The sequence below is a fragment of the Ambystoma mexicanum genome, chromosome 11 (genome assembly GCF_040938575.1).
Source record: "Ambystoma mexicanum isolate Mex_15411 chromosome 11, UKY_AmexF1_1, whole genome shotgun sequence".
In the NCBI taxonomy this organism is placed as follows: Eukaryota; Metazoa; Chordata; class Amphibia; order Caudata; family Ambystomatidae; genus Ambystoma; species Ambystoma mexicanum.
Window position 1 is genome coordinate 213,856,347 of NC_090934.1, and position 26,407 is coordinate 213,882,753.

General features: G+C 46.2%; 1 protein-coding gene across 1 annotated transcript in view; it reads right to left on the reverse strand.

The window, feature by feature from the left end:
- Window positions 1-736: 736 nt before the first annotated feature.
- GPATCH3 (G-patch domain containing 3) overlaps window positions 737-26,407 on the reverse strand; it is a 212,852-nt gene continuing 187,181 nt past the window's right edge. Inside the window, exons 5-6 of the mRNA XM_069622879.1 lie at window positions 9,973-10,100; window positions 737-2,959 (exon numbers count right to left, since the gene is read on the reverse strand). Of these exons, the coding sequence (XP_069478980.1) occupies window positions 2,776-2,959; window positions 9,973-10,100 (312 nt within the window). The 3' untranslated portion in view covers window positions 737-2,775. The remainder of the gene's footprint in view (window positions 2,960-9,972; window positions 10,101-26,407) is intronic.

Genomic DNA, 26,407 nt, shown 5'->3' on the forward strand with positions numbered 1-26,407 from the left:
GCCTCCGCTCAATAGACTGTTCCAATTGAATTTGGCTGTCCTGTCTCCCTGAAGACTCTACTAGTCCATTGACTTGGCTATCGGTTGTCCCTAATAGGTGGTAACTTGTTGTGAACTATTACTACTGGCAAAGGCTTGTCTAGACTTCATTGGAAGAGTTAGTTGTCCTTACATTTACTGAGAACCAGTTTAACCTTTTCCTCCCCTACCCTTTCAGCAAACTCAGAATCTACAAAGTATAACCAGTGTGATATATAAATGCCATTACTATCCTTATAATTGACGTCACCTCAGGGTGTAGGAAATGTGTAATAAGCATATCCAAAGATTATCCACTAACTTATTCCGATTCTGAAAAGTAATTTTAAAGTATATTTACAGTGTTACATGAATTGCCTTTTTTTTAAGAATTGTTAATTAAATAAATAACTAACACAAACCTTGAGCGTAAGTTTTACTTGGCTACTTGTGTTTATGGATTTCATTTGTACAGCTCTGATTTCATTTGTACAGCTCACATTTAACCCTCTTGAGATAGGCCTGACTGTTCAGTCAGTCACACTACCAACTTGTGTAGTACAGAACTATACCAAAAAGTGGGTTACCTAATACTAAGCAGATAAGTGTTGTGTAGTCTCACACAGTGTGACTGCATCAATTCCTACCTAGCAAAGGGGTCTTCCCCTTCTTAGCTTATTTATCAATTTTGAAATATTTGTTTAATAAACCAGTACACTTTCTTTGATAATTGAATTTATTATTGTAACTGTATTCACTTGTGTGTTAAAATATGTATTCTTGAAATCGAGGACGGTCGTGAAATTTGCATCAAAGTAATGACTTCTATGATGAGGATCATTCTGAATCTACGAATGCCAACTTATGCGTTTAAAGGTCTCCCGTCTAGAATGGGTCCAAGCGTGGCATTTTTCATTAAATTAATATGCTCAACAGGTACATCTTTCTCCTTCTTGTAGAGGTACCTCGCCCCTTGCACATGTTTCTAGTGGAGTCTTGGCTTCCTCCAAAAGTGGAAACGTTTTCTTTTTGTTTCCTGTGTTTGGGGTCATTCCCTGCAGTCTATTTAATGCAATGGCCACTGTATAAAGACTTTAGCATCCATCTGTCTGTGGTAATGTAGTCCTAAGGCTCAGATATTAGCTTCCAACGGGTGCTTTGTTTGGCAGGGGCATGTCTTTTATAGTAAACTCTCTCAACATTAGGACGTCAACTTGTGCCATGGATTTAAGAGCACTGCCCTCACGCTACTCAAGAGTACAAGAAGGTCTAGTTCTAAACTAAGACCCCTTGTATGCTCAACATTATCAACTCGCCTTTAAACGTTTTGAAGCATATAATCCACTTGCGTGCCAAATAACGCCTGCACATGTCAAGAGGAATCAATGCTCCCACATTCAGAAGACAGTGTTACCTTCCTAAACTTAAGGCAACAATCTGTGTCTTATTTTCCTTTGCTCGCTCAGGATATCAGTGGGCGAACAATCAAAGCTAGTTCGAGCAGAGAGCAGGTAAGACCAGAATGCAGAGTTAACATTTCCTTGACTTAAAAGTCCCCACAGATAAATATATTTCGTATCTCAAAGAAGATTGTTAAAAATGTGCCAACCTGCTACTGCACACACAACAGATTTAGAAGGTCAAATCATGGTGGGGAGGGACTTATTAGTTCTTGCATTGTCAAGTATTGTTAACCACAAAGTCTAATCAATTCCAATCAAGAAAATAAAAGTGTAATCGCTGGGTGGACTTGTGGTACCTTAATACCTGTATCTAACGTTAAAGATAGGACTTTGCATTCAGGTTCAATCAGGGAACCTGCCAAGCGGTATCGAAGTGCAAGATAGTCTAATAGACTGCCAAGTCTGCTAATAAAAAGATGGTCTCAAACCCCTCACAAAAGCACTGTGGAAAAATCTTACCAGTGCCGCTGGGTCAACGGGAGAGAGCACAAAGTTTGCTCTTTTTGGTAGATGGTAACAAAACATTAATTAAAACGGCCTTATTTTTTCTTTTTTTAAACTGAAAGTCTTTACATATTTATGAAGGGGCTTCTCTCTTTAAAAAATGGCACTGCTATAATTTTTTCTTTATCACATTAGTTCAAACATCTTTTAATGGGAAACAGAGTTCGGTCTGTACACTTGGGACTCTTCGGGAGCACACTACAGACAAGTCTGTGCTGGTCTACACATATGAACCGCAAGTTACACATACAACTCCAGCTCGGGCCATGTCAACTGAAGAACCATAAATCCCTACAGGCACGCATCCACACAGTCTGTGGTATTTTAAGTTCCAGCATCTCATAAGCGTATTTAACTTTGCCTTCATGTCCAGGTCTAACAATGAGCAAGTGGATAGTACAACCGTTTCAGACATGGCATTCCTTCCCTGTTAAACGTCATTTAAATACATTTAAGCCAGATAACAGCATTAAGGTCTATGGAAGCCACTGCTGGTAATGAATATTTCTCTAAAATTAGTGTATCTGGAAGCTAGTGCCAAAGGAGGGAAGAAATAAACTACTTCAAAGTACAAAGCCAAAATAAAAAAGGCAGCCAGGGGAAGTTTCTCTACCTTTCAGCAGAAGACCAGAAAAACATCAGAATTCCTTTTGCTAAAAAAATATAGATTATTTTCGATTTCAATACAAATTTAGATTTATAAAAACAAGTTCAGTGCAAGTAGTTCGGCCTCCATCTTGCGGTGGGTGGTGCACCTCTAAAACAGTCTGTATGGCTCAGCCTCTAAATGTCAAGACGACAAATGAGTTGGTTGGCTAGTGCGGTACTTCATGCTGACTGGCAGCTGGCGTCGAAGCAGCAGGTCTCCACAGTCCACCTCACGGGGATCATCGTACACAGTGGAGATGAAGATGTTCTCGTCATTGCGTGGTTTCTTCACAGCAAGAAAGGTCTGAAGCTTTTCTCCACGGTACCTGAAATTGAAGGTAGGGTGCAAATACTCAATTAATGCCACAAGCAACAGACCTTAAACTACATGTGTGTTAAGTGCTGAGAATTAGCAAACTCCTGCCGCTCAACCCCCTCTGCAGAATAATGCAAAGATAAGGAAGGTTCATGTGCATTAAGGTAGACTGGAACACTTTTCTCCAGAAAAGGGAATTAACTGTGCTTTTATTCAGCTATGGAGTCTAAAGCATCGTCTCAAATTTGCTCCTGAAAATCTACTGCAATTCACCCAAACCAGAGAGCAAATGTAATGCTTTAGTTGAAATCTAGGAATCCTCGGTTGGTAGTGTTTATGGAAGGAAGACGAATGTTGCTTTACATGCAAGATGGTTTTAATTTTATAGTGTATGGTCAAAAGAAACAAATAACACGAGACCCATTCATGTGGACTACCGTAATGTGTCATGGAAACTATTATTCTGACTATGCATAACAGGTGTGGACAGGTGCAGTTATTAGAAGCCTCACCAAGCACAGAGGCTTGAAAGGGAATTTTGCAGGAATGACTATAATCTTGCTTAAAAAAAAAAACACAAATTGAACAAATGGCGACAAACCCTGATGGTAGGGTCATTCTAGCGGGGGATTTTACTGCAAATTGTCTTCTTCAGGACTGATGAGTTGGTAGAATGGTCTTCTGATATGTTCCCCACAAACTTTAAATCTCAAATGGGCAAAACCTGGTGTGTGGCACATGAGACATTGGGGCCTTTTCCTTTAAATGGGCTCGATTATGGAATGAAATTTAATATGCAGACTTGGTTCAGAGGTGATTATGCTTCCACTCTGGATTGTGTGTTTGTGGATGATTATTTTTCAAATTGCTGTTCCTCCTTTTCTGTGGCCCGGAACGACTGGAGTGACCTTAGTATTGTAAAAGCGGAGTTGAACCTGCTTTTGAACATCAGGGAACGCTACAGGCTGTCTAATTTAAAAACAAATGCCTCATGCAGTGCAATCCGCTGGTCCAACTAAAATATTGAGATCTTGAATCAAAATGTGGAATGCACGTTGCTAGCAACCACTTTGGAGTGGGACGTGGAGGTGTTCAATGTGAAGAACTTTTATGGATTTTTAGGTGAAATGGTTAAATCTGTGAAAAAACTGTAGATTCAGATCAGTGAAGCCCTATAGTCACCCGCATACCTTTAATGAAGAGATAGCTAAAGAAAAGGCTACCAGGAGGAAGGAGATTAGATTGTGGAAGTCCACATCGTTGGATATGGTGATAAAACAGAATGCCATTAAAGAAAATCAAGCACAGAAAAAAAAGTGTACATTTTGTAAGGCAAAACCAGCCTTTATACGGAGTCTGGTTTCTTCCAATGCGAGATCCTTCTGGTCTCTGATTAACAATCAAGACCCGCTTGTTAATATGGCCTTAATGCGGTCCCGGAACAACAGTGGATAAACTATTTCAAAGCTATGTACGATATTCCTACTGGTAATATTGGTAATGAACCAACTCTCACTGTTGCAACATTCGATTATAACTAGCCTGTAGATTTGGAGATGGAAGAAATCTTCAACCTATTAACTAAATGTAAGAGGTCTAGAGGCTGAGGGCCAAACGGCCCAAGTAATAATACCATTAGGGCCGACCCGTGTAATTGGGCGAATATTCTATTTCTGCGTTTTGGGAGTATCCTCAAAACACAGAATGTAACCAGACTCTTAGAACACGACACATAGCTCCAATCTTTAAAAGGGATGTAGTGCGGACCCTAAATTTCGTTTTTTAAAAAAAAATAAAATAAAAAAAAAATACATCCCTATATCATTAATTGATTCACACTGCAAGATATTTAGCTCCCTCTAGGGGACTCATCTAGCGAAATGGGCTATTAGCACGCATGGCCTGAATAAATTCCAGACCAAGTTTGGCAAGGGCCATTGAACAAATATAAATGGTCTCATATTGAAAACCCTCCAAGACTTGGCCTGGTCAGAACCTGGTGGATACATCTACGTGGCTTCAATAGATTTAGCCGCAGCTTTTGACTGAGTAGATCGGAATACTGGTCCAAATTGGCTAACTAGGGGTTGCCTAATTGCCTTCTTCGATTGATAAATGGGCATGTATGAGAATTCTGGGATCCAGATTAGACTCAGTAATGAGGGAGATCTGTCAAGAGAGAATTAGTACCTTTGTGGGCCTGAGACAGGGATGTGTATTAGCACAATGGTTGTTGAATGAGTATATGTCAGATGCATCTGAACAGCTTGAGAAAGCAGGCCTAATAACACCGAAAGTGATCAGTGTAAAATATCCAGGATGGCCTTCGCAGACAATTTGATTCCTTTTTGATAAATCTAAGGTTGGCCTCCAGAGATTGAACAGTTTCCCAAACTATGCTAAAGAGAATGGGCTATTAATAAACCCTAGTAAAACGAAGACTCTGGCCTTCATTAAAGGAGGGAAAAAAAGTGTAGCCATGTATGTTCAATTGATAAAGAGGTGATAAAGACATGCTCAAGTCTTGCCTATTTGGGTTTCCATTTCAGCGCCCAACCGGGATACTGATGATTCCGGTGGAATTCGCTCCCAACTAGGGAGATTCAATTTACAAGGAAGCTTATCTCTGCTAATAGTGGATGTCGATTCTGTAATGTCCCAGAGGAAAGTATCAAGCATCTGCTCCTTTACTCAGCAAAGAATAGCTATGCCAACATTTCAGGTATCTTAATTTATGCTACAGAATGAAAGTCTTTGGTGGAGAGGTCTACATTTCAAAAATACTTGGGAGGGTATTGTGATATCTGCTTTCATCAAGAGTTTGAACCTGAATTAGTTTTATATGCATGTAAAATTACAGATGTAACTATTCTTAAAGTTTTACCGTATTTTTGGATGAAATTTCACCCTCCTTTTACAATTTCTTTACTAATTCTCTATGTGTAACGTGAAGTATTCTGTTATCGGTTTACTCTGTTTTATTTGTAAAGGTCGTTAAACCATATACAGTAAAAAAAAAAGTGAAATATCAATATCAAAATCGTAAGCAAATCGCACAAATTATTAAAATCATTAAAAGAATATTTTATAAGAAGATGAAACAAAGGAACTACAACTTAAAGAATCTTAGTAGGCACCAAATGCAAGGGGAGGCTTTCTGGTTCCTTGCAAGTATCCCATAGTACACCATATGTGCACGCAGACAGTGCTAGACGCTTACTGTCCAGAGAAACACCATACAATGGGAAATATCCACACAACCATAAAATGGAGAACACTGATCTGAGAACTAGGTTCAGAAAGCAATTGGGCCCAAGTCCAATGGATTCGCCCATCTGATATTTTTAGCAACAAGATGTCAACGGCTGACAGTCCTATATGCCAAGGTCAGGTCAGCTTGGGCATATGCCACTGCACTCCAAACACTGAGAAGGAACTCTTTGCAATCTTATTCTGTCGAAGTGTCTTTGCCAACAAGTGGTTCTTATATGTCTGGAAGGGTACATGGCGATGGCTGCAAAACCATTTTCCTTCCAACAAGAGCTTCACACTACAATAAAGCCTTTGCAATTGAAGCTCTGAGGAATTTTTCCTTTGCCAAGCTTACGCCTACACTTCAATGGCCATCATGGCAGTATCACTCAGGTATCCTCTGCACTCAATTGGTTCCCAGTACACAACACACAAAAACTGATCCTTTCTACACTAAACCTTTCGGTGGGCGGCTGGTTGCCCATCTTCATGAAATGGTGCTCCTGTTGCTCAAAAAGCTGCTCCTCTGTCGTGGTCCCTTGCTCATGTGGGGACATCACTAGCATGGACTGATAGGACTATATACGTGCACTGTGCTACACAATGCTTCAGCTATATACAATCGTGGGTGATATGGCAGGTAGGAGACTACAATCTGTCGCCGAGTCACTAGACTTACTGGAGGACATTCTTCTCCTAGTGCACAATTTGCTAAAAAGCAGAAATGAACCAACAAACGGAAATGCATGTAATAGTAATGGCACGTGCTTGGATTTGCGCAACACAACATTCGTGAGACTACAAGATAACACTGTAATAACACTAGCCTCATCCCTGTCCACTAACACGGATGTGGTAGTAAAGTTGATGCATACAATACAAACATCAGCAATTTTCTCTCCACTTACTGCACGTCTATGGAGCAGCCCAGAGACTCTCATAAGCAAAGCGCAATGGAGGACAGAAAATCCTCACAGGGTCAAAGAAACGCCATGAGGAATATAGGCAGTGTCAGGAGGGGACTAAAATGAGGACTGCCAAGTCCAAGCATTTAGGGAATATTTGGAATTATGGCTGGCCAGAGGAAATTAGAGCAGTCCAAATGTGCTTCCCTAGCCATGCACAAGGTGAAAAGGCACTGGGTACCTGACCCGAGTGGTTCCGGACTGAAAAAACAGGTGCCCACTTGAAAGCCTCTAAACTCACCTCTCAGACTTTCTAAAACAGCCCAAACTGGATCTGAAAGACTTGGACTGCATTCAGTGACTGTGCCCAATAAAATATTTCTTGCAGAGAACCGACACATGAACACCATGCCCAAATGACACTGCACACTAAAGACCACTTGCCACTCAAAATAAACAATCACTTAAAAAGGTGGCTGCAGCTCAGGCCACAGTAGTCTACCTAGCACTGAAACACACCTTGAAAATACCACACCCAACCAGTTTGGTACAATGCATTGTAAGCATTACAGATTCTGGCCACACCGGACCATATTATTGCAAACAAAAACAGACTCTGGTTAGGACTCAATCAGGTAAATGTCTCATCCACACATCCTTCATTACTAAGACAACACCACCAAACCGAGTCTAGGACAAATCATAAGAGCGCTACTAGCTGGAAGGTTATTGCCATGCATCCTCCACAACTGTTGCATTAGTTGAAACCATCTGCTCCATCAAATCATCACTGTCGGTACACATGCTGGCCAAAATAATACCAGGTCGGTATAGACCATCAACAACGGATACTGGACTTTAAGTCATAAGGGATCAGCACAAACCAACAATCTCCAAAAACACAAAATCAAGAACAGAGAGCTTAGACCTCCTGATTAATAGGAACAATCCAGGAATGCCTCATCCTCAACTAACCAACTCAACTGTTTCCATTTATTTCCACCTTACAACCCATACACAAATCCTCATATACCGTGCAGACTAACATCTGCTAGCACCCCCACTACCACATTAACCACCAGGGGGTTGACAGGAAGATGGCTTTGCATTGCTATGAAAATGTTGAACCCTTCCATACAGTATCCTTTTGCAGACCAGCAATTCGCCGGGTATTGCAGCACTGCAAGAACACTGTCAATCTTGAAAGTATATAACAAATTCAGACACCCAACTGTCAAGGCCACAAACCACCATGAAACATACTGGCACCCAGGACCCAAATGCTGCCGGCTGCACCCACCAACACCTCGAGATTCACATGTGCCTCTGCCTCTCCTCCCAACAGCCACACCCCCCCATCTTTGCGCCCCTATTTCTTTCTTCCAGAACCATGCGCCAAGTGGCCACCGAAAATGCCAGTATTTGGCCTCGATAAACCACATTACATAAGACTGGCACATAATGCTTTGTTTACTCTCAAGGAGCGAGTGGTTTGCTGGCAGCATTCATTGTGTAATTTCTATATAGAATGTTCCTTCACAGCTTCCGTTTGGTGTTTTCTTGTGGGGTCTTGATTTTATTTGCCTTGCAAGTGTCAAAAAATGCACAAGAGGTAGGCAAGTCGTCTTTCACAATGGCAGGTGTCTCACAATTCGAGCGTGCATGGAGTGTGCTCAGTCAGCTAATTTCAATGGCAGAATAATTGATATCAAATCGGATTACTAGGGTAGGTTTTGTTTGGTTCCATTTCGGCCTGATCTTTCATAGACCCACCCATTTTAGGCTATTACAAACTCCATACATTTAAGACAAAACACCCATTTCTCTATAGTCACTACACTTCCCAAAACAGAGGTTGTCAGGCTTTCTTGCCGATTGGGCCCTGCCTTTGAAGGTCCCACCACTCAATATTTCCTCTCCACCACAACACAAAAGCAATTTATCAAATAACTGACTGATTCTGGAGTTGGACTGTTGTGGCGCCTAGGCAGCTTGGCATCATAGAAGTGGCAGGAATGTACTAGTTCCCAAACTTCAACTTGTTGGTTTATGGATGGTCTTGCATCTCCAAGAGGGCCCATGGGGTACAAAACAGTAGATCAGAGAAAAATGGGCTCTAGGATCGAACACCCCTGTGCTAAGCTTAATATTTGATCTGCTGGTTTAGGTGGTACTGTGCAAGGTTACAGGTAGGAAGAGGTGAACCCAACACCTCTTGTAAGGAAAACAAGATGAGAAATCCTGGCTACCTTGAAGCAATAAAGTTTCATTAGATCTTGTGACTACAAAGATTTACACGCTGAATGCAGGGTTTCAAGGTGTGTTTTTAATGTTCAAGTGGTAGACATGTAGTCTAAAGTGTGGTCAGCTGACACGTGTTTCGAACCCATAGGTTCTTTATCAAGGCAGGTTTGTAATGTAGATCTGGTACCATTGACCTACAACACTTTCTTTATGCCCAGATCTACATTAAAAACCTGCCTTGATAAAGAACCTACAGGTTCGAAACACGTGTCGGCTGACCACACTTTAGACTACAGGTCTACCACTTGAACATTAAAAACACACCTTGAAACCCTGCATTCAGCATGTAAATCTTTGTAGTCACAAGATCTAATGAAACTTTATTGCTGCAAGGTAGCCAGGATTTCTCATACAAAACAGTAGAAGTCAGACTAAGAGTCTCTGCTGCATAAATATCTGCTGGCGCTGCACGCTTTCAAAATGAAATGGACTTAAGTGCCACACGATTTAAGGTTTTGAGAACTACCAAATTTAAGAATATTATCAGTGATCCATGCAAATTCATCCATGCAAACTCATCTTCTCCGTCAGTACAGTTCAGCTGCTTGGCCTCCAGACTCACCCAAGTCCACGCTTGCACCTAGGGTTCTGACCATCGTTGTCCAATGCCTCTGGGATGCCAGCGCCTCTGCTGCCCAAGCCATGTCCTTCCATCCACCCTTGCTGCTCCATGACCTTCCGGCCGATACCCTGAGAGGAGAGCACAGAATAGGTCAAGTACATATTAAATCACAGTGCAGCTACTAAAAAAGGTACAATAAAAGAAAAACATGAAAAAAATATGACTTTCAAAATAGGCACAGGATTCTTTATGTTTCAGTTGCATGTCTTGAACAGCTCCATTTTCTTTAACATTTCACTAATGGTATGATTTTAATAACCTTAATGTCAGATGTCTTGCAGTCTTCAGAATGTCACTTTCGTTTGCAGTTTCCTTTTTAGGACCCACCCTGCCCCTTTTAATGGTTCTTAAAATTCCAGATTTATTTTCCACCCCACTGTTTTCCTTGGACGCACACTTGTCCCATTTACTTAGGACTTCCTTTAGGGAATTCCCTCCTGTCTAGACCCACACTATTTTCCTCTCTGCTTATAGGTGGCCCCATTTCTTGTGTGAAGACATCTGACGTAGCCTGCCTGAAATCAAAGTAGTGTGTATTGTCCATTTCAAGGGTAAACAAGGGTAAGTGCATATTGCAGTGCCTTCACAATCTTTTCAATATATGCAATTTGCTGGGTAATATTCTTTTTCATGAAAGTCCTTGTGATACACAAGGAGAACTCCAACTTTGTCACATTATTTAAATACTGAATATTTAGAAACTAGATTTCTTGCTAATCTGGTTAACCTAATTGCCATGTTTCTTGGCAAATTCAACATTGTATTTGTTAGGTAAAATTTTCATTTCAGTGATACATCTTCCTACCTGTGTCAACCCCAGGACTTATTGCTGGAGTCTGATTATGTTTCCTCTTATTCCTAGGTAAGTGGAAACACTTTTCCCCTATCACCTAGTCTTTTACTCTTTTTATGGGTGACCTTTTTAAATGTCTTTCCATAGTGTGTGATTGGAGTTCTAGTTTCCTATAACTTTTGGGCTTTGGCTGGGTTGCCCTTTGGGGCTTCCCTTGGTAATTTATCGTATTATATCTTGGGTGAACTGCTGTTCCCAAGAGGTAACGTGGGATTCATCTCCCTATAACATAGGGCCAGCACACCTCACCTTATGTGGAGTGCTGGGGGCATACAAGGTATCCCCTTTCTTACTTACCTGGTAAATATTTTGTTATTATTGCAAGTTTACTTGACTGGCTGGTGGCAGTGAAACTACTTTAGTCATATTACTCACAGGCTGTCAAAAGCAGCCTCAGTAATGCACAGGAGGGTCCATTCAGCTAGAATGGTGGGCTCCTTTTTACAGTATTTGTTGTCTTGTTTGAGGTTTTCTGCCATTCTTGGCGGGAATGACCTTGGTTGAAGTTTTGTCTTTGGTGGGAATCCTTTGTATTCCCTGCAGAGGCTCCAGAGTGTCTGAGAAGGCAGGAAGCGAGGAAGGGAGTCAAAAACTCTGCAGCCCTTTGTCTTTCACTTTGCCTGAAAGGACCCAGTTCCCACTGGTGGGCTTGCTGTGCTCATTGGACAGCTAGAACGCCCATTTATGTAAACTGCAGGGAGAGTTAGCAGAATTTGTGCTGTAGTTCCTGATAAATACTCAGATCCTGGAAGCTGCTAACAAGTCGACAACTGGAAACAAATCCGAAGAGGAAGATGAAGAAAAGACAGCTGTAACAATTTCCAGCAAGCTGAGAACCTGCTCTGCAACCAGAGCCTGATGTGACCCTTCCTTCCAAGTGACTTGGTGGTCCCGAATTTGACGCCTCCGACCCAGAGGCTGGTGAGATCCACTAGTCTTGAGATGAGCTGCAAAACGAGCCATTTCTCGACGTGCTGTGACCTTGCTGGGTTGCAAAACGCCAATACCTTGGGACCTAGAGCCAGTGTGCGGTGCATGGTCTACCAAAGTCCAAATCCTGCTGAAACCTTGGTGGACTCTGTTGGACCTCCAGAGACATGACTTGAATCACTGAAGTCCTCTCACCAGAGTGCAGGACCGAGAGAGAGAGAGAGAGAAGAGAATCCGACAGGCGATATTCGTTCTTCATCTGGCTCCTGTAAAATGGCATTAAATCCACAGAGCCACGAAAAACCGTGAAGAACCCTTTGCTGGAAGTCTCGTCTGGTAACTGCTGCTGCAAGTTCCCATCCAGTGTCTGTTTCTTTTGTCTGCAAAGAATCCACAAACCGGGTCATGTGCTGCTGCATCCTGAAGGCATCCACCCAGAAGCTCTTTTCCTAAGGTACTGTGTTGGCTTGGGTAATACTTACCTTAAGTCTTGTGTGAATCCTGTGACGCTGAGTGGGTGATTCAAGTGTTTGGGCGTTTGCCCATACCATTCGCCCAGGCCTAATGATGGAACGCATGTAGGGAGTCTTCTGTGAAGTCCCTGAACACTTCATTAACTCTGAGGCTAATACATACTTATTGAAGAAGACATCCTCTGGAACTCTGACTTTACTGCATCTGAACCCTATCCTGACCTGCCTACAGCTGGCTCCTAAAATATTAGGGTCCCTCTTCTGCCTCTGCGAAAACTCATGCTATAGACTAGGGAAGGACTACAAAAGATAAGGCTTCTGTCTTGAAAACTATATCAAGTGTAAAAGTACTGACTTGTAAATGAGTTAGTGTTGGTTGTAACCATCTCTGAAATAGAAAAGGTTACAGTGTTACAAAAGTTATTACTTATCTTTAAGTTGCTGGTTGCTCCTTGTATATAAGTTGCTTAACTTGCTTTGAATAGTGTCCCACTCTTCTTAATTATGTTGGTACGGTTTCATATTCTTAACTGAATTGGTGTAAACGCTTACCAATAGTTTACCTATCTTGAAAAACGGATTGTCATTCTTAAAGTGTGACCATTGGGTTTTGCCTTCCATGATCTGCTTAGTGTATTTCTAAAACAGGAGTGAATACTTGTCTTTGTCTTAGAGTTGCTTGAAGCCCCGCTGAAAATATACAGGGACTCAACTTACCTTGAACCGCTGATTGCCATTCTTAAAAGTCTGCTAGAGATATTATTTAACCTAGAATTGTCTAATTAACTTCTGAAAAGTATAATTGGTCCAACTATATATTCCTGGATTACTAATAGTGTAAATGTTATGTACCATTAGGTTATACAGACCTTGAATAGCTGCTACTCGTCTAAAACTTGTAACACTGGATTGTGCTTTTCCTGAATTGCCCTAGGGCACTTCTAAATAGCTTCACTGTGTGTATACTTATCCTGGAGTAGTTTTAGGTCTCTGGCTACTATACAAGTTAAGTTACTCCCTTTGAACTGTGTTCCAAAAAGTAAAATGGGTGTGTAACTGTCTCCATTCTTGAAAGAAGATAGTTACATATGTTGCACAACAGACTCATGACAGGGTTGGTCTAATTAAGTGATTCTATAACTGAATAACGTATGGTATTCTAAAAGTAGAGCTAATGTTTCACTCCCCAAGAATAGCTCAATGCCATTGTGAACGTGTTTTAGGTGATGACTCACCTTGACTGGTTATTGTAAATACGGTTATACTTTGATTTGTTAACCATAAGTATAGAGTTGGATTTTATAATTGTGTTTATATGATGGGTTATGGTATTTAGTTCCCGAAGACGTATCTTGGCCTACTACTATGTAAATAAACCTTTTATTTTTACAATACAGTGTTTCAGTGTTTCTTTAGACCTTACGTATGCTACCATTTCTTTGTACCAAGCTACAGCCCGCTCTCCCTCCAAATATGAGCCTGGCTGCTCTGTCTACGCAACCAAATGTTCTCAGGTGGTACAGCTTTATACTAACAGTGGAGTTTTGTACTGCCTCAGATATGGTTTTATGAAGCCCTTAATTGGACAGTATTCAAATTGAAGTTGCTTTTTATAGTTAAGCTTAATAAAGATGGTTGCAGAAGATGAAATCAGACACGGCTTTGCAGGAACAGTGCAAGTAAATGCCATCCAAGAGCTTGTGAAATACTCTGCATTAGAGAGGTGCAAACATTTGTCCGAGGGAGTTTTTCTAAAGTCCAGCTATTTAGGACTTTACAAGACGGTCTACTTGGCAATACAGACCTCCAACTCTTAATACAGACCAGTACCACTCCAGGTGGTTAGCTATGGCAGTGCATCCAGGCTTATCTTGGGAGAGAGGACTATAGGAGGGTACAAAGAACTTGTAGCATACATATGGTCCAAAGAAGCACGTATACACTCTGGGAATTATGTAAAAATAATGGTTTATTTTATATATAAACAGGCAAAGAGAATTCTTCAGAAAGGTAAGTACTATCAAGCAAGAAACGCAATATAAAAACCAAATGCAATACATATGGCAAGTAAACCAGTGTAAAAGACTTCTAGAATGGAAGTATGAAATTCAAGGTAAGTAAAAACCACTTTGAAGAATATTCTGTTTCAGAAATAAAATGAAGTTACAAGACCATCAAAAGCAGGTAGGCACTTTTCAATAGTGTAATCATTTCTTTTAGAGAGGCCTTTAGCAGTGTTTCCATAACCAGGTATGAGATTGTCTCAGAGTCAGACGGGGACACTGGGCATCAGTGACCTGTTGTAGGCAGAACAGGAAAAGGCACAAACTAGAAAAGTTAGACTTCCCGAGGATTCTTCTGTAACAAGTACTAAGCTCTTTGTAGGTAAAAAAAGTTCAGGGACTTCAAACAAGGCTCACTGAATGTGCACCAGCGTTAGGCCAGAACGAGTATGGGTGAACATCCACACGTACTAATCACCAGCCTAGCAACACAGGAGCAGCAGATTAACTCTGGGTAAGTATTACCTAGAGTCTCACAGTACCTCAGCAGTGAAGATGAAGGCGGATGACAATGCAGCAGTTACAGGATCCAGTCGCCAAATTCTTTGTCTTCAGACAAAAGAAAGGACACTGGAAGGGATTTTGCATAAGTGGTTGACTGGAAAGGCTGCTGTTAGGGAGAATTATAAAAATGTGCTAATTCCTCTCTACCTTAGAGACCCCCCCACCTCCCAGCTCATTTGCTGAACTTTGGTACTCTGTGCTTTTTAATTCTGTTTTCTGTGTTCATTTCTTTTGGTTATGGAGTTTTAGACAACTCCATAGGCATCTTTTTTGTGTGTGTTACACAGCACCCTCAGTGCAGTAACACAGGGAAGCCTTTTTAGGCTGTCCCAAGGTTTAAATACCTTCTCTGGTATAAACTAATGTTCACAGAGAATGTAAAGTTAAATGGACATTACTAGTCTTTTTAAATTCCTAGACCCAGCACACACACTCACACTATTTTACAATTGAGTGCTGGAGGGGTTACTTAGTATCCACTGTGTCTAGAAACTCATGTAGCAGTCAAATGCTACCATTTCCTATCGAAATGGATGGTGGCAGTGGTTTTACAACGAACTACCATGATTTTTCCCGACTGCAAACACTGGTAGCGATAAATCGCGGGAGCCATGTTTCCCAAGATAGCGTCTGAGCCTCCTTTGTTTAAACGGGTCCTGGTCTTCTTTTTTTGCCATTTCTTTTTGGAAAGGTCCTTCTTGAGTATGTCTCTGCACGCCAAACTAGGTTTGGTCCCTTTGTTTCTATGCCTTTGGCAGGCTTCAGGACTGAAGACCGCCTCTGGCACCTGAGTGTCTGGGGTGGGCAGGAACTGAGGGACGTGCCCGAAACTCCCTATGCTTAGTCTCCTAGGAGACTCAAATGCACTCTGGCATGATTGGCTGGGTGACTGTCCGGCAAATACAACCCCCTGCTGGGTGAGTGGCAGCTAGGCTGGAATGCATGGGAGAAAATGGTTTAAAAGGCGAGTCTCTTGGCTTGGAAGGCAGAGTCGACCACTGGAACGAAAGAACCGAAGATGAGCTGGAAGGAGACGGCTGCTGCAACTACTGGACCGTTGGTTTGCCTGGTGGAGCCCTGCTGCAGGGCCGAATCGCCAAGTTCATCCCGACAGAGAAGCCCTTCAAGGACGACTTCTTCCTCTGAATTGGAAGGACCAATCAACTCGTAAACATGGATACCATTCTCGGAGCTGATTAGGATTAACCAGGGGGAAGGACACAAGCTTGTGTGCTTGAAGAACAGCAACCGGAATCGGAGATTTGCCAGCTTTGCGACCAGTCCCTGTGCAGTGCAGGAGTCCCCCCCAACGTCCTCCCTCTTGTCCCCACTGCAGGAACTGCCAGGAACAGAAGCCTTCAGCTGCATCTTTTTCTTCAATAGGAACAAGTTACTTACCTGTAACTGTTGTTCTCCAGCATGGGTCTGGCATGGATTCACATGCTCATGAATATTCCCCGTCGTCAGGCTGGGAATCCTCGGTAAAGAAAAAACCAGTATCAGTTTCGTTTCTGATCTGTCTTTCGTAGTAGTAACCAATCACTGGTCTCTGCGTCATACTGACCACAGCCAATGACTGCCCTCTACCTAAGCCCCGCCTCTGGCAGCCATCTTCAGATTTGGAAGCACGTGAAGTGGCAGTATGACCAAGTGAAGAGCCGCAGAGGGGTAGGCGGGAGGGTTCGCATGTGAATCCATGCCAGACCCATGCTGGAGAACAACAGTTACAGGTAAGTAACTTGTTCCTTCTCCAGCATGGGGTCTGGCATGGATTCACATGCTCATGAATAAAGAATACATAGCAGTACACACATGCACAACCACGGGAGGTGGCAAAGGCTCAACAGTAAGCATTACATCAAACTCAACATTAAGCAATCTTACCTCCTCACCAGGCTCACCTCAGGCGAACAGGTTGCGCAGCACTGCTTGGCCGACCCTGGACTCCTCCCTGGAATCCCGATCGACGCAGTAGAATTTCGTGAAGGTGTGCGTCGACCTCCACGTAGCAGCCCTGCATATGTCCAGTAGGGGCACACCAGATAGGAACGCCGTGGTAGCTGCGATCGCTCTGGTGGAATGGGCTCTCGGACGGCCAGGCAGCGGTCGGTTTGCCAACCGATGACAGTACATGATACAGCCAGAGAGCCACCTGGAAATGGAAGCCTTCGAGAGAGCCTTCCCCCGATTGACAGGTGCAAAGTTCACAAAGAGTTGTGACGTCTTCCGAAAACACTTTGTGCGGTCCACGTAGAACTTCAGCGCTCTAGCCACATCAAGCGAGTGCAAAGTCCTCTCAGCCGGCGACGAAGGCGACGGGAAAAAAACAGGCAACACCAAGGGTTCGTTGAGGTGGAATTCCGACGGCACCTTGGGCATGAAGGAGGGGTGCGTCGTGAGCACCACCCTCGTGTCGTGAAAAGTCAAGTATGGTGGCTTGCAAGATAGGGCCTGGATCTCTCCCACTCGTCGTGCGGAGGTGATGGCCACAAGAAACGCTGTTTTCCACGACAGGAACTTCAACGGGGCCGAGTGCAGAGGCTCGAACGGAGGTCCCATGAGCTTGGTCAGCACCACGTTGAGCTCCCACGCCGGGGCCGGAGCCTTCACCGGCGGGAACGATCTGAACAGTCCCTTCATGAACTCTTTCACCAGACGATGAGACCACAAGGACGTCCGCCCCGTGGTTCTGGTGTATCGGGAGATCGCAGCAAGATGAATCTTGATGGACGCGTGCGCCAGTCCAGCCTTGGCCAGCGTCAACAGGTACGGCAGTACTTGGGGAGCCGTAATCCTTAGAGGGTTAATCTTCTGTGCGTGGCACCAGACAGAGAACCTCTTCCATTTGTGTCCGTAGCATTTAAGAGTCGAGGACGCCCTGGCCTTTGCAAGAACCTCTCTGCAGTCGGCCGGTATATCGTATCCTCCAAACTCTAGCGCTGCAGGAGCCAGGCCTGCAAGTTCAGCGACTTCGGGTCGTGGTGGAGGATGGCGCCTCCTTCCCTGGAGAGCAGATCCGCGTCCACTGGCAGCTTGATTGACGGGGACGCTGACAAGTCCAGAAGGTCCGGGAACCATATCTGCCTCGGCCAAGCAGGTGCGACGAGGATCATCCTGCACCGTGACCTCTTGAGCTGGTTGATGAGCCGGATCAGCAGTGGCAGTGGAGGGAACGCGTACAGGAACAGGCCTTCCCAGGGGAACGAGAAAGCATCGCCCATGCTCCTCGGCTGGGGAAACCTGCTGGCGAACCTCCGGCACTTGGAGTTCGTCGCCGTCGCGAACAGGTCGATCTGGGGTGTGCCCCACCGTCGGAAGAGGCGATCCACTAGATCCTGCCATAGTTCCCACTCGTGGCACGAGCGCAGCTCCCTGCTGAGTGAGTCGGCGATGGTGTTTTTTATCCCTGCCAGATGAAACGGCACCAGAAACATCCTTTGGGCGACGGCCCAATGCCACAGGTCCTGCGCCTCCTTGGACAGTGCTGGGGACCTGGTTCCGCCCTGTTTCCTGATGTAAAACATGGTGGTGGTGTTGTCGGTGAAGATCCTCACCACCTTGCCCTTGAGGGACGGAAGGAAGGATGTGAGGGCCCAAAACACTGCACGGAGCTCCAGGACGTTGATATGGAGGGACTTCTCCGTCGGGAGCCAAAGGCCTCTCGCGTGCAGATTTTCGGTGTGCGCTCCCCACCCTTCCAGGGAGGCATCCGTGGTCACTGTCTCCTGGTGGCCTGGGGTCTGGAAGTCCATGCCCGCCGTCAGATGCGCGCGGGTGCCCCACCACCGGATCGCTCGTCGGAAACTCTTGTCGAGTGTGATCCTCTCCTCGAAGTCGCCCGCCGTTTGGATCCAGCGCGCGTCCAGGAACTCCTGCAACGGGCGCATCCGGAGCCTGCACATGGGAATGAGGTAGATGCAAGAAGACATCATTCCGAGGAGGGACTTGATGGACCTCACCTTGGCCGCGTCGGCAACCAGCATCCGCTGTACCTTGCCCAGGATGGCCCATGTCCTTTCCTCCGACAGGGAGGCCAGAAGGGACACTGTGTCGAGCTTCGCTCCCAGAAACAGTGCGTCTTGCGCGGGTACCAGGTGGGACTTGGCGGAGTTCACGGAGAATCCCAGGTCCGTGAGAAGTTGGACGGTTCTTGCCGTGTGCTTCACGGCGAGCTCCCTCGTCTTGGCTCGGATGAGCCAGTCGTCCAGGTAGGGGTAGACGTGGATCCCCTCTCGGCGCAGCTGCGCCGCCACTGGTGCAAGGCACTTGGTGAATACCCTGGGAGCCGACCGTAGACCGAAGGGAAGGGCTCTGAACTGATAGTGACGCCCTTGGACCACGAACCTGAGAAATTTTCGGTGCCCCTTTAGGATGGGAATATGGAAGTAGGCATCCTCCAAATCCAACGACGACAGGAAGTCCCCCTCCTCCAGCTGCCCCAGGACGTGCTGGAGGGTGACCATCCGGAACTTCCGTGCCTTGATGAACTTGTTCAGCCGTCGTAGGTCTAGGATGGGGCGCCATCCTCCCGTCTTCTTCTTCACGAGGAAATATCTTGAGTAAACTCCGGAGCCCCGAAGCCCCGAAGCCTCTTTGGGACGAGTTCGATGGTGCCCTTCCTGAGCATCGCCTTTACCTCCCGGAGAAGCTGAGGGACGTGAAGCTCTTTCATGGCCACAGGGGGGACGCGCGGGCACCTTATTTGAAATTCGAGCGCGTGGCCCTGGGCTAGGGCGTCCAGCACCCAACGGTCGGTGGAGATGGACTCCCACACGCTGACGAAGCTCGCCAGCCGGCCTCCCACCGGGGTGCTTCGGTGGGGGCCCGACCCCACGGCCGGTTCAATCCTGCTTAGACGAGGCTTTGCTGCCTTGACCTCCTTGGCGACGACGGCTGGGTCCGCCTGACTTGCCTCGTCCCCTGTAAGCTTCCTGAGACGACGAACGGGCCGCTTGACGGTAGGTGGAAAATCCGCCGCCGGAACCTTTGGAGGCGCCCTTGCCTCCGCCGCTCCGAAAGGGCGGCCGCCGTTGCTGGAGAACCCCGAGAGCCCAGGCCGTCTCCGTGTCCGCTTTAATGGCTTGAAGGGAATCGTCCACTGTTTTCCCAAACAGGTTGTTCCCATCGAACGGCATGTCCAGGACTCTGGTCTGTACGTCTTGACGGAAGTCCGTAGCCTTGAGCCATCCACGCCGCCTAAGGCACACGCCGTTGCCCAACTGGCGAAATCCAGTGTCGGCAATGTCCGTCGCAATCGTGATGGAGTGGTCCGACGCCACCTCACCTTCCTGCAAGATCTCTAGGGCATCCGCCCTCTTGTCGTCCGGTAGGAAGTCCAGCAGGGGAGCCAGTTTGTACCACAGCTCCCTGTCGTAGCGGGCTACGATAGCTAAAGCGTTGGCCGCCTTAATCGTCGTCGATGCAGACGAGATGACCCTGCGCCCCATCGTATCCAATTTCTTTCCCTCGCCGTCCGGCGGGGAGGTCGACGTGGAGGCCGCACCCCCCCCGCTTTCTTCCTGGCCGCCGCGGAGACGACGGAGTCCGGGGTAGGCTGTGCCCGGAGGCACAAGGGGGCCGCGTCCGGGACCCGGTACTTCTTCTCGTACCGGTCTCTTCTAGCCGGCGTCATGGATGGGTTCTTGAGGAGGGCAAGGCCCTCATCCCAAATATCGTCCAGCAGAGGCACCGCGAGGACCGTCTTCCTCTTGGCCTTGCGCCGCTGATAAAGGAAACCTTCCTTCTTCTCCTCAGGGCAGAGCTGGAAGAGCTCGGATGCCCTGGCGATCATGGCGTGAAAAGATCCAATCTCGTTGGGCGGGGAAGCCCGGGTGGGAGGTGCACCTCCGTACCCGTCGCGGCCGTGTCAGTCCCCGTGTCATCCCCTCGAGTCGTGGACGGGGAGGAGGGCTGAACGGGGCGCGACGGCTGAAAAGGAAGTGGAGGGTGAATCCTTCTCTTCTTAGGAGGGGGGCTGCCCGAAGGGCCTGGTTCCGGGTCCCCCGACGGGAGTGGCTCCTCCACTGGTAACGGCAGTCTCGTCCTTATCTCTGAGCATAAGGACTGTATAGCCAACAAAATGGCTGCTGAGTTGTCTTGCGGCGCTGGTAGAGGGGAGTCCGACGGGCGGTCAGGGGCCCCGTCGGTACCCTCGACGATGTCGTCGTCTCCTGCGTCGGGATCCCTCCCGACGGACTGATCTTCTTCCACGCCAACGCCGTGGCTTAAGACCTCGATCAGTTCTTCCTCAGAGGTTGAGGCCGAATCCACGACTACCTCCTGCCCCCCCTTTTTCTTCTCCGTCGGAGGTTTCACGGGGGTCCTGTCGATGGGCATAAAAGAGGACTCCCTCCGCGGTGGCAGGGAGACTCTGAGCCCCGAGGTCGCCGCCACTGGTGTAGCCTCCACAGGCTGAGCCAGGGCCGCCGCGACTGTCTCGATAGAGGCCTTGGCCGGATGGATTAAGGCTTTCACCACCTTAGGTGCGCTCACCGCCTTCTCCTTGAGGGGGGGGGACACTGCCTCGCTCCCCCTCCGCCTTCGAGCTCGACCGGGGCCTCTCCAGGAGCTTCGCCGGGTGCTCGGCCTTCCTCTTACCCGACCCAGAGCGTTGGCTCGTGGTTGATGGTGCCGGGGAGGGTGCGTCCTGCCTGGCGCCCGTAGAGCCCGACCGTTCGGCGCTCCCAGTGCCGGCGGACTCGCGGTGCTTGGCCTTGTGTTGGACCCCCGTCCTCAAAGGTCTTAGAAGACCGCTCGGATTTCTTCCTCTTCTTCTCGCCGGACGGGCTCTTCCCTTCCAGCCAGTTGGCGAGACGTTGATGGCGGTCCTTCATGGTCCGCTCCGACATGTTGCCGCAAAACGCACAGTCCTTCTCCACGTGCGTCTTGTCCTCATGTAGGCAGTAAAGATAAAAGGAGTGTTCATCTTCCTTAAAGACATTCTGCAGCTGGCATCCAGGGCAGACCCTGAACAGCTTTCCGGGCGTCAAGCTTCCCTTCCCCTGGGCCATGACCGAGATGGGCCCGAGAAACTTCTGGAATCCTCCAAAAGCGTAGCTCGACGAAATCTTCACCCTTGAGGGGCGTAGACGAATCCGACACGGGTCCCCGTTGATCGGATGGAGAGTCGGTGGAGCTTGAGGCTCTTTTGACCGAAAAAATAAAGTTTTTGAGAAAAAACGTGAAAAAAAATAGCACTAACGCTCGAGAGCAATAGCACGAGGATCCCAACACGAACGTGCGGTAAAAATCTGAAGATGGCTGCCAGAGGCGGGGCTTAGGTAGAGGGCAGTCATTGGCTGTGGTCAGTATGACGCAGAGACCAGTGATTGGTTACTACTACGAAGGACAGATCAGAAACGAAACTGATACTGGTTTTTTCTTTACCGAGGATTCCCAGCCTGACGACGGGGAATATTCATGAGCATGTGAATCCATGCCAGACCCCATGCTGGAGAATAAAAGGTACTGTGAAAACCCGACCGAGAGAACTTAACTCTAACTGCAAATGTGTGTACAACTTTGGCAACTTGCAGCCCTAGTCAACTTGTGACCCGACATACAAACCTTTCTTCCGTGAACTACATCTAAGAACCGTGGCAAAGACTTTTCCATTTAAATATCAGAACCATTTTTACTTATACAAGACACTAACCCCTTGACTTTGGCCTACCTAATGCATTGAATCAACTCCTCTGGTGAACACAAATTATTTGCACTGTTTTAGAGTAACTAATATTCTTCTGCCTTTTTGCTCCTACTTTAATGCTATTTTGCTCTGACTTCAAGGGAGCTCAACTGCTTAGTAATCAGTATTGTAGTATAATTTGTGTGTGATATTGGTTGCCTCATTTAGTGAATGCTTTATAAATTGTGTAATACATTAATAAGTATTTTTTACCAAGAAACCTTGAGTATAAGTATCTGAATACTTGTCATTGTAGACCTTGTGTAACACCCTTACAAGCTCACATTCCCTCTCGAGATAAGCCTGGCTGCTCAGCTCGCTACCAAAAACGGTGTGGTACAGACTTCTACCAAAGGTTGGTTTAACTTACACCTGTAGTCTTAGTTGTGTGTAGTGGTCCAAAAGGGTACTGCATGCAAACTCTGCCTTACAGCTGCCAGCAAAGTCTTTGTTGCTTCTCGCGGCTAATTTTGGTGGCCTTTTTCGAGACACCAGATGAAGGGTTTTCGCTTGATCGATTTACCTCGCTTTCTCGGTCCAGCACTCTGGTGATGGGACTTCCAGAGGAAAGATTCCACTCCTTGAGGTCCGGAAGGAGCCCAACAAAATTTCTGAAGAATTCAAGCTTCAGAAGATGAGGCACTGCACAATGGTCGAAGGCCCCACGGTACTGGAGGTTTGCAGCCCAGGAAGGTCACAGCTTGTTGTGGGATGGCTCAAAATACAGGTCATCTTTATTCCGATTGGTCCCACCAGTTGAAGGGAAGCAGACATCTTCAGAGCTCCTCCAACACATGGGAGAAAGGGTCAGCAGAGCAGCAGTCACTCGGCAGGCATCTCAGGTCGCTGGAATTAGCTGCATGCATCATTTCCTCTTCGGATTTAGTTTGTGGTCGACTGGTCATCAGCCTCAGGATCCAAGCCTTTTATCCAGGAATTCAGCCGTTCAGGCATGCCAGAAGACAAAGAACAGCAGAGTTTTAGGATCCTCCCCCGCTTCCTGTCCTCACAGACACAGTGGATCCGCCGTGGGCTTCACAAATCGTTTGCAGCTGAAGACAAGTCAAACCAGGATCTCCCCCACCCAGCATGGCAGGACCAAGAAAGGCCAAGCAAACAAGAAATGGCGAAAAAAGAATACATTCACCATTTTGGGTTAATGGTGACCCTTTTGTGCATTACAGCGGCTGTGAACACAGCCTGCGTGTAAAAATTATACAAAAGTCGGTAGAACATGTCCACTGCCACCGATCATTCATGTATGCTTGTAACACAAATGTTACTGGAGCAGTGAGAAAGGGATACACTGTAACCCCCTCAGGACTCCACGTAAGGTGGGGTGTGCTGATCTCACAATATAAAAAGTAGTAAGGATATAAAGTATCTCTCTACCCTTGGGACCATGTGTTCTTCCAAGGTGAATAAAATAAAAATGGAAGCCAAGTACTGCACAGAGTACTGTGTGTAGCAAAAGATGCCTATAAAGTTGGAGGAAAGCCAGACTCCAACAATAAAATATAGACACACAAAAATGTCTCCCATAGCCAGAGTAAAAGAAGGTGCGAGTGGTGGAAAAAGCTCCTGCTCAGCCAGGAGCATAGGCAGAAAATGCACAAGTCCAGCAAAAAAGTGAAGGAGATTTGGCATAAAATTGAAAAATCTAGCTAACAATCTGCCACTCTGTGCAGGGAGATTCTAGTTCTTTAAATAGCAGGGACCCGAAAACACAATGTTTGGCCTGTCCCCAAAATGCCAACTCGTCAATTGTGTTTGAAACAGACAGACATGGTTTACGAAGCTTTGCAAAGTTCCCATATTTTACACTTGCAGCGTAGACAGTCTGCCATGATCACTATTCACCCCTTGGCTAATGTAGTTGATTCTGGAGGATGGTTTTCTGGAGCCTGTCAAAGGAGTGTGAAAGCTTCTCGTTTGTCTGCGTCACGTCACGTCGTAGAGCGTGTGCAAAATGAGCCAGAAAACATTGCGCCGATGCGCGGCCATCTTGGATATTCACTTCTATTTACAGCAATGAAAGCCTAAGTTTTGCTGGGCTCAGCCAGCCAGCCAGCCAGTAAACATTTATTTCTGCTGCGAAGACAAGGTCACATATTTATGTCAGATGACCAAGCCGAGGAGAATAGTTCTTGTATTGTCCGCCGAAGGACAAGCTAAAAAGGGAGTCGAAGCATTCTGCAGGTGCAGTGATAAGGGGTAGTGGGAATGACGGCAAGGAGGATTTTTTCCAGTTCTAGCTGGAATATTCCACTCCGTTTGCGCCCCCCTGCTTATTGTTTGCTCTTCGGCCGAGGGCAGCATGGTAACCCATGAGAGGCGGTGATCGAAAGTAGCCCCATAAGAGATTAAGATTTCCTCTTGGAATAATTAGTTAGAATCTGGACCCCAGGTGTTGCAGTCTCACTGAGAGGTAGGACGCTCTGCTCCAGATCCCGTTGGAAAGATCAATCTTTTTGCCTACCTGCTGTGGGTCTAAGCAGTGTTGTAGTGGCCGAGATAAAGGTGTCTTCTGTGGCGATCATAACTGTGATGCAATTTGTTTTTGTTTATATATAACCAATGTGTTTATTTTTTAAAGGGCCACTAACAGGCCATTTTTTCTTATACTTATAACCAATGTGTTGTGTGATTCATTGCTTATCTGAGACCAATACCTAATTTTGCTAGGGTCAGGAGAACGTAAGTACGAGATCTCCACTGGTGAGCAAGATAAAGCAAAACACACGCACACAAGTAGACACACACACACACACACACAGACACACACACACACACACACACACACGAGCCCACCCCAGAACACATTAACACCAGCTGAATTCTACACCTCCATTGTGCCTCGTAATGGTCTCATCTCAAAGGCCATTTAGGAATTCAGCAACTTCAATCATCTGTCCTTCAAGCCCAGGTGAGTGCAAGCCTGCAGATTCAGTTTTGACCAGCAATGCCCTATTAAGTAGTGAGCTACTGACTTCACCCCCTAAGCCAAAAGACTGCTGTCAGCACCAGCAAACCCTGCTCACTCCCAGGTGGAGTTGAGTTCAGATAATAAAGGATCCCTGCATTTGGTGCACCGTTGTGCCTGGCATGTCTCACATCTAAGCCGCCATTTTGGAATCATCCACAAACATGAGGTCATCCCACCTATATGCCTAGTGAGATGGGAACAATGGGAATCACCAACAGACACAAATGAGATCCTCTATCCAAATTAAAAACATTTAGTCGCTCAATGCAATTATTAAGGCTTTAAAGTAGAAATCTGCACATCGGACACATTTTTCCATTTTTCAATCATTATGACAAACAAGGAAACTACATGAAACAAAATGGACATCACATTTGTGAACATATACATGAAAAGCTATTCAAATCCTAGAATGATGTGCAATAGTGTAAACCAACTGGTAGTTTATGCAGTCAAGCACTTTAAACAAACTAAACATGTGCATCATTCCAGATCAGCCCAACGCTTGTACCACAGTTCCCCATCGCACCTGGCCAGGATCGCAAATGCGTTGGCTGTCTTGACAGTCAACGCCACAGAGTAAATGACCTTCCTCCCCATGTTGTCCAACATCTTCCCCTCGATGTTCGGAGGAACCAGACAAAGATTCTTCAGGAGGGCTAGGCTCCCACAAGTCGTCCAGAGGGGCACCACAATGATTGTCTTCCTCTTTGCCTCACGCCTCTTATATAGGAATCCCTCCTTCTTGGTCTCCTCGGCAGTCAGCTGGAAAAGTTTGGAAGCTTTGGCAACCATGGCATGAAACGACCCCACTTCATCCGGTGGAGACGCCCTCTGTAGCGGCGATCCAACCACCAGGACAATGTCGTCCGTTGTGGC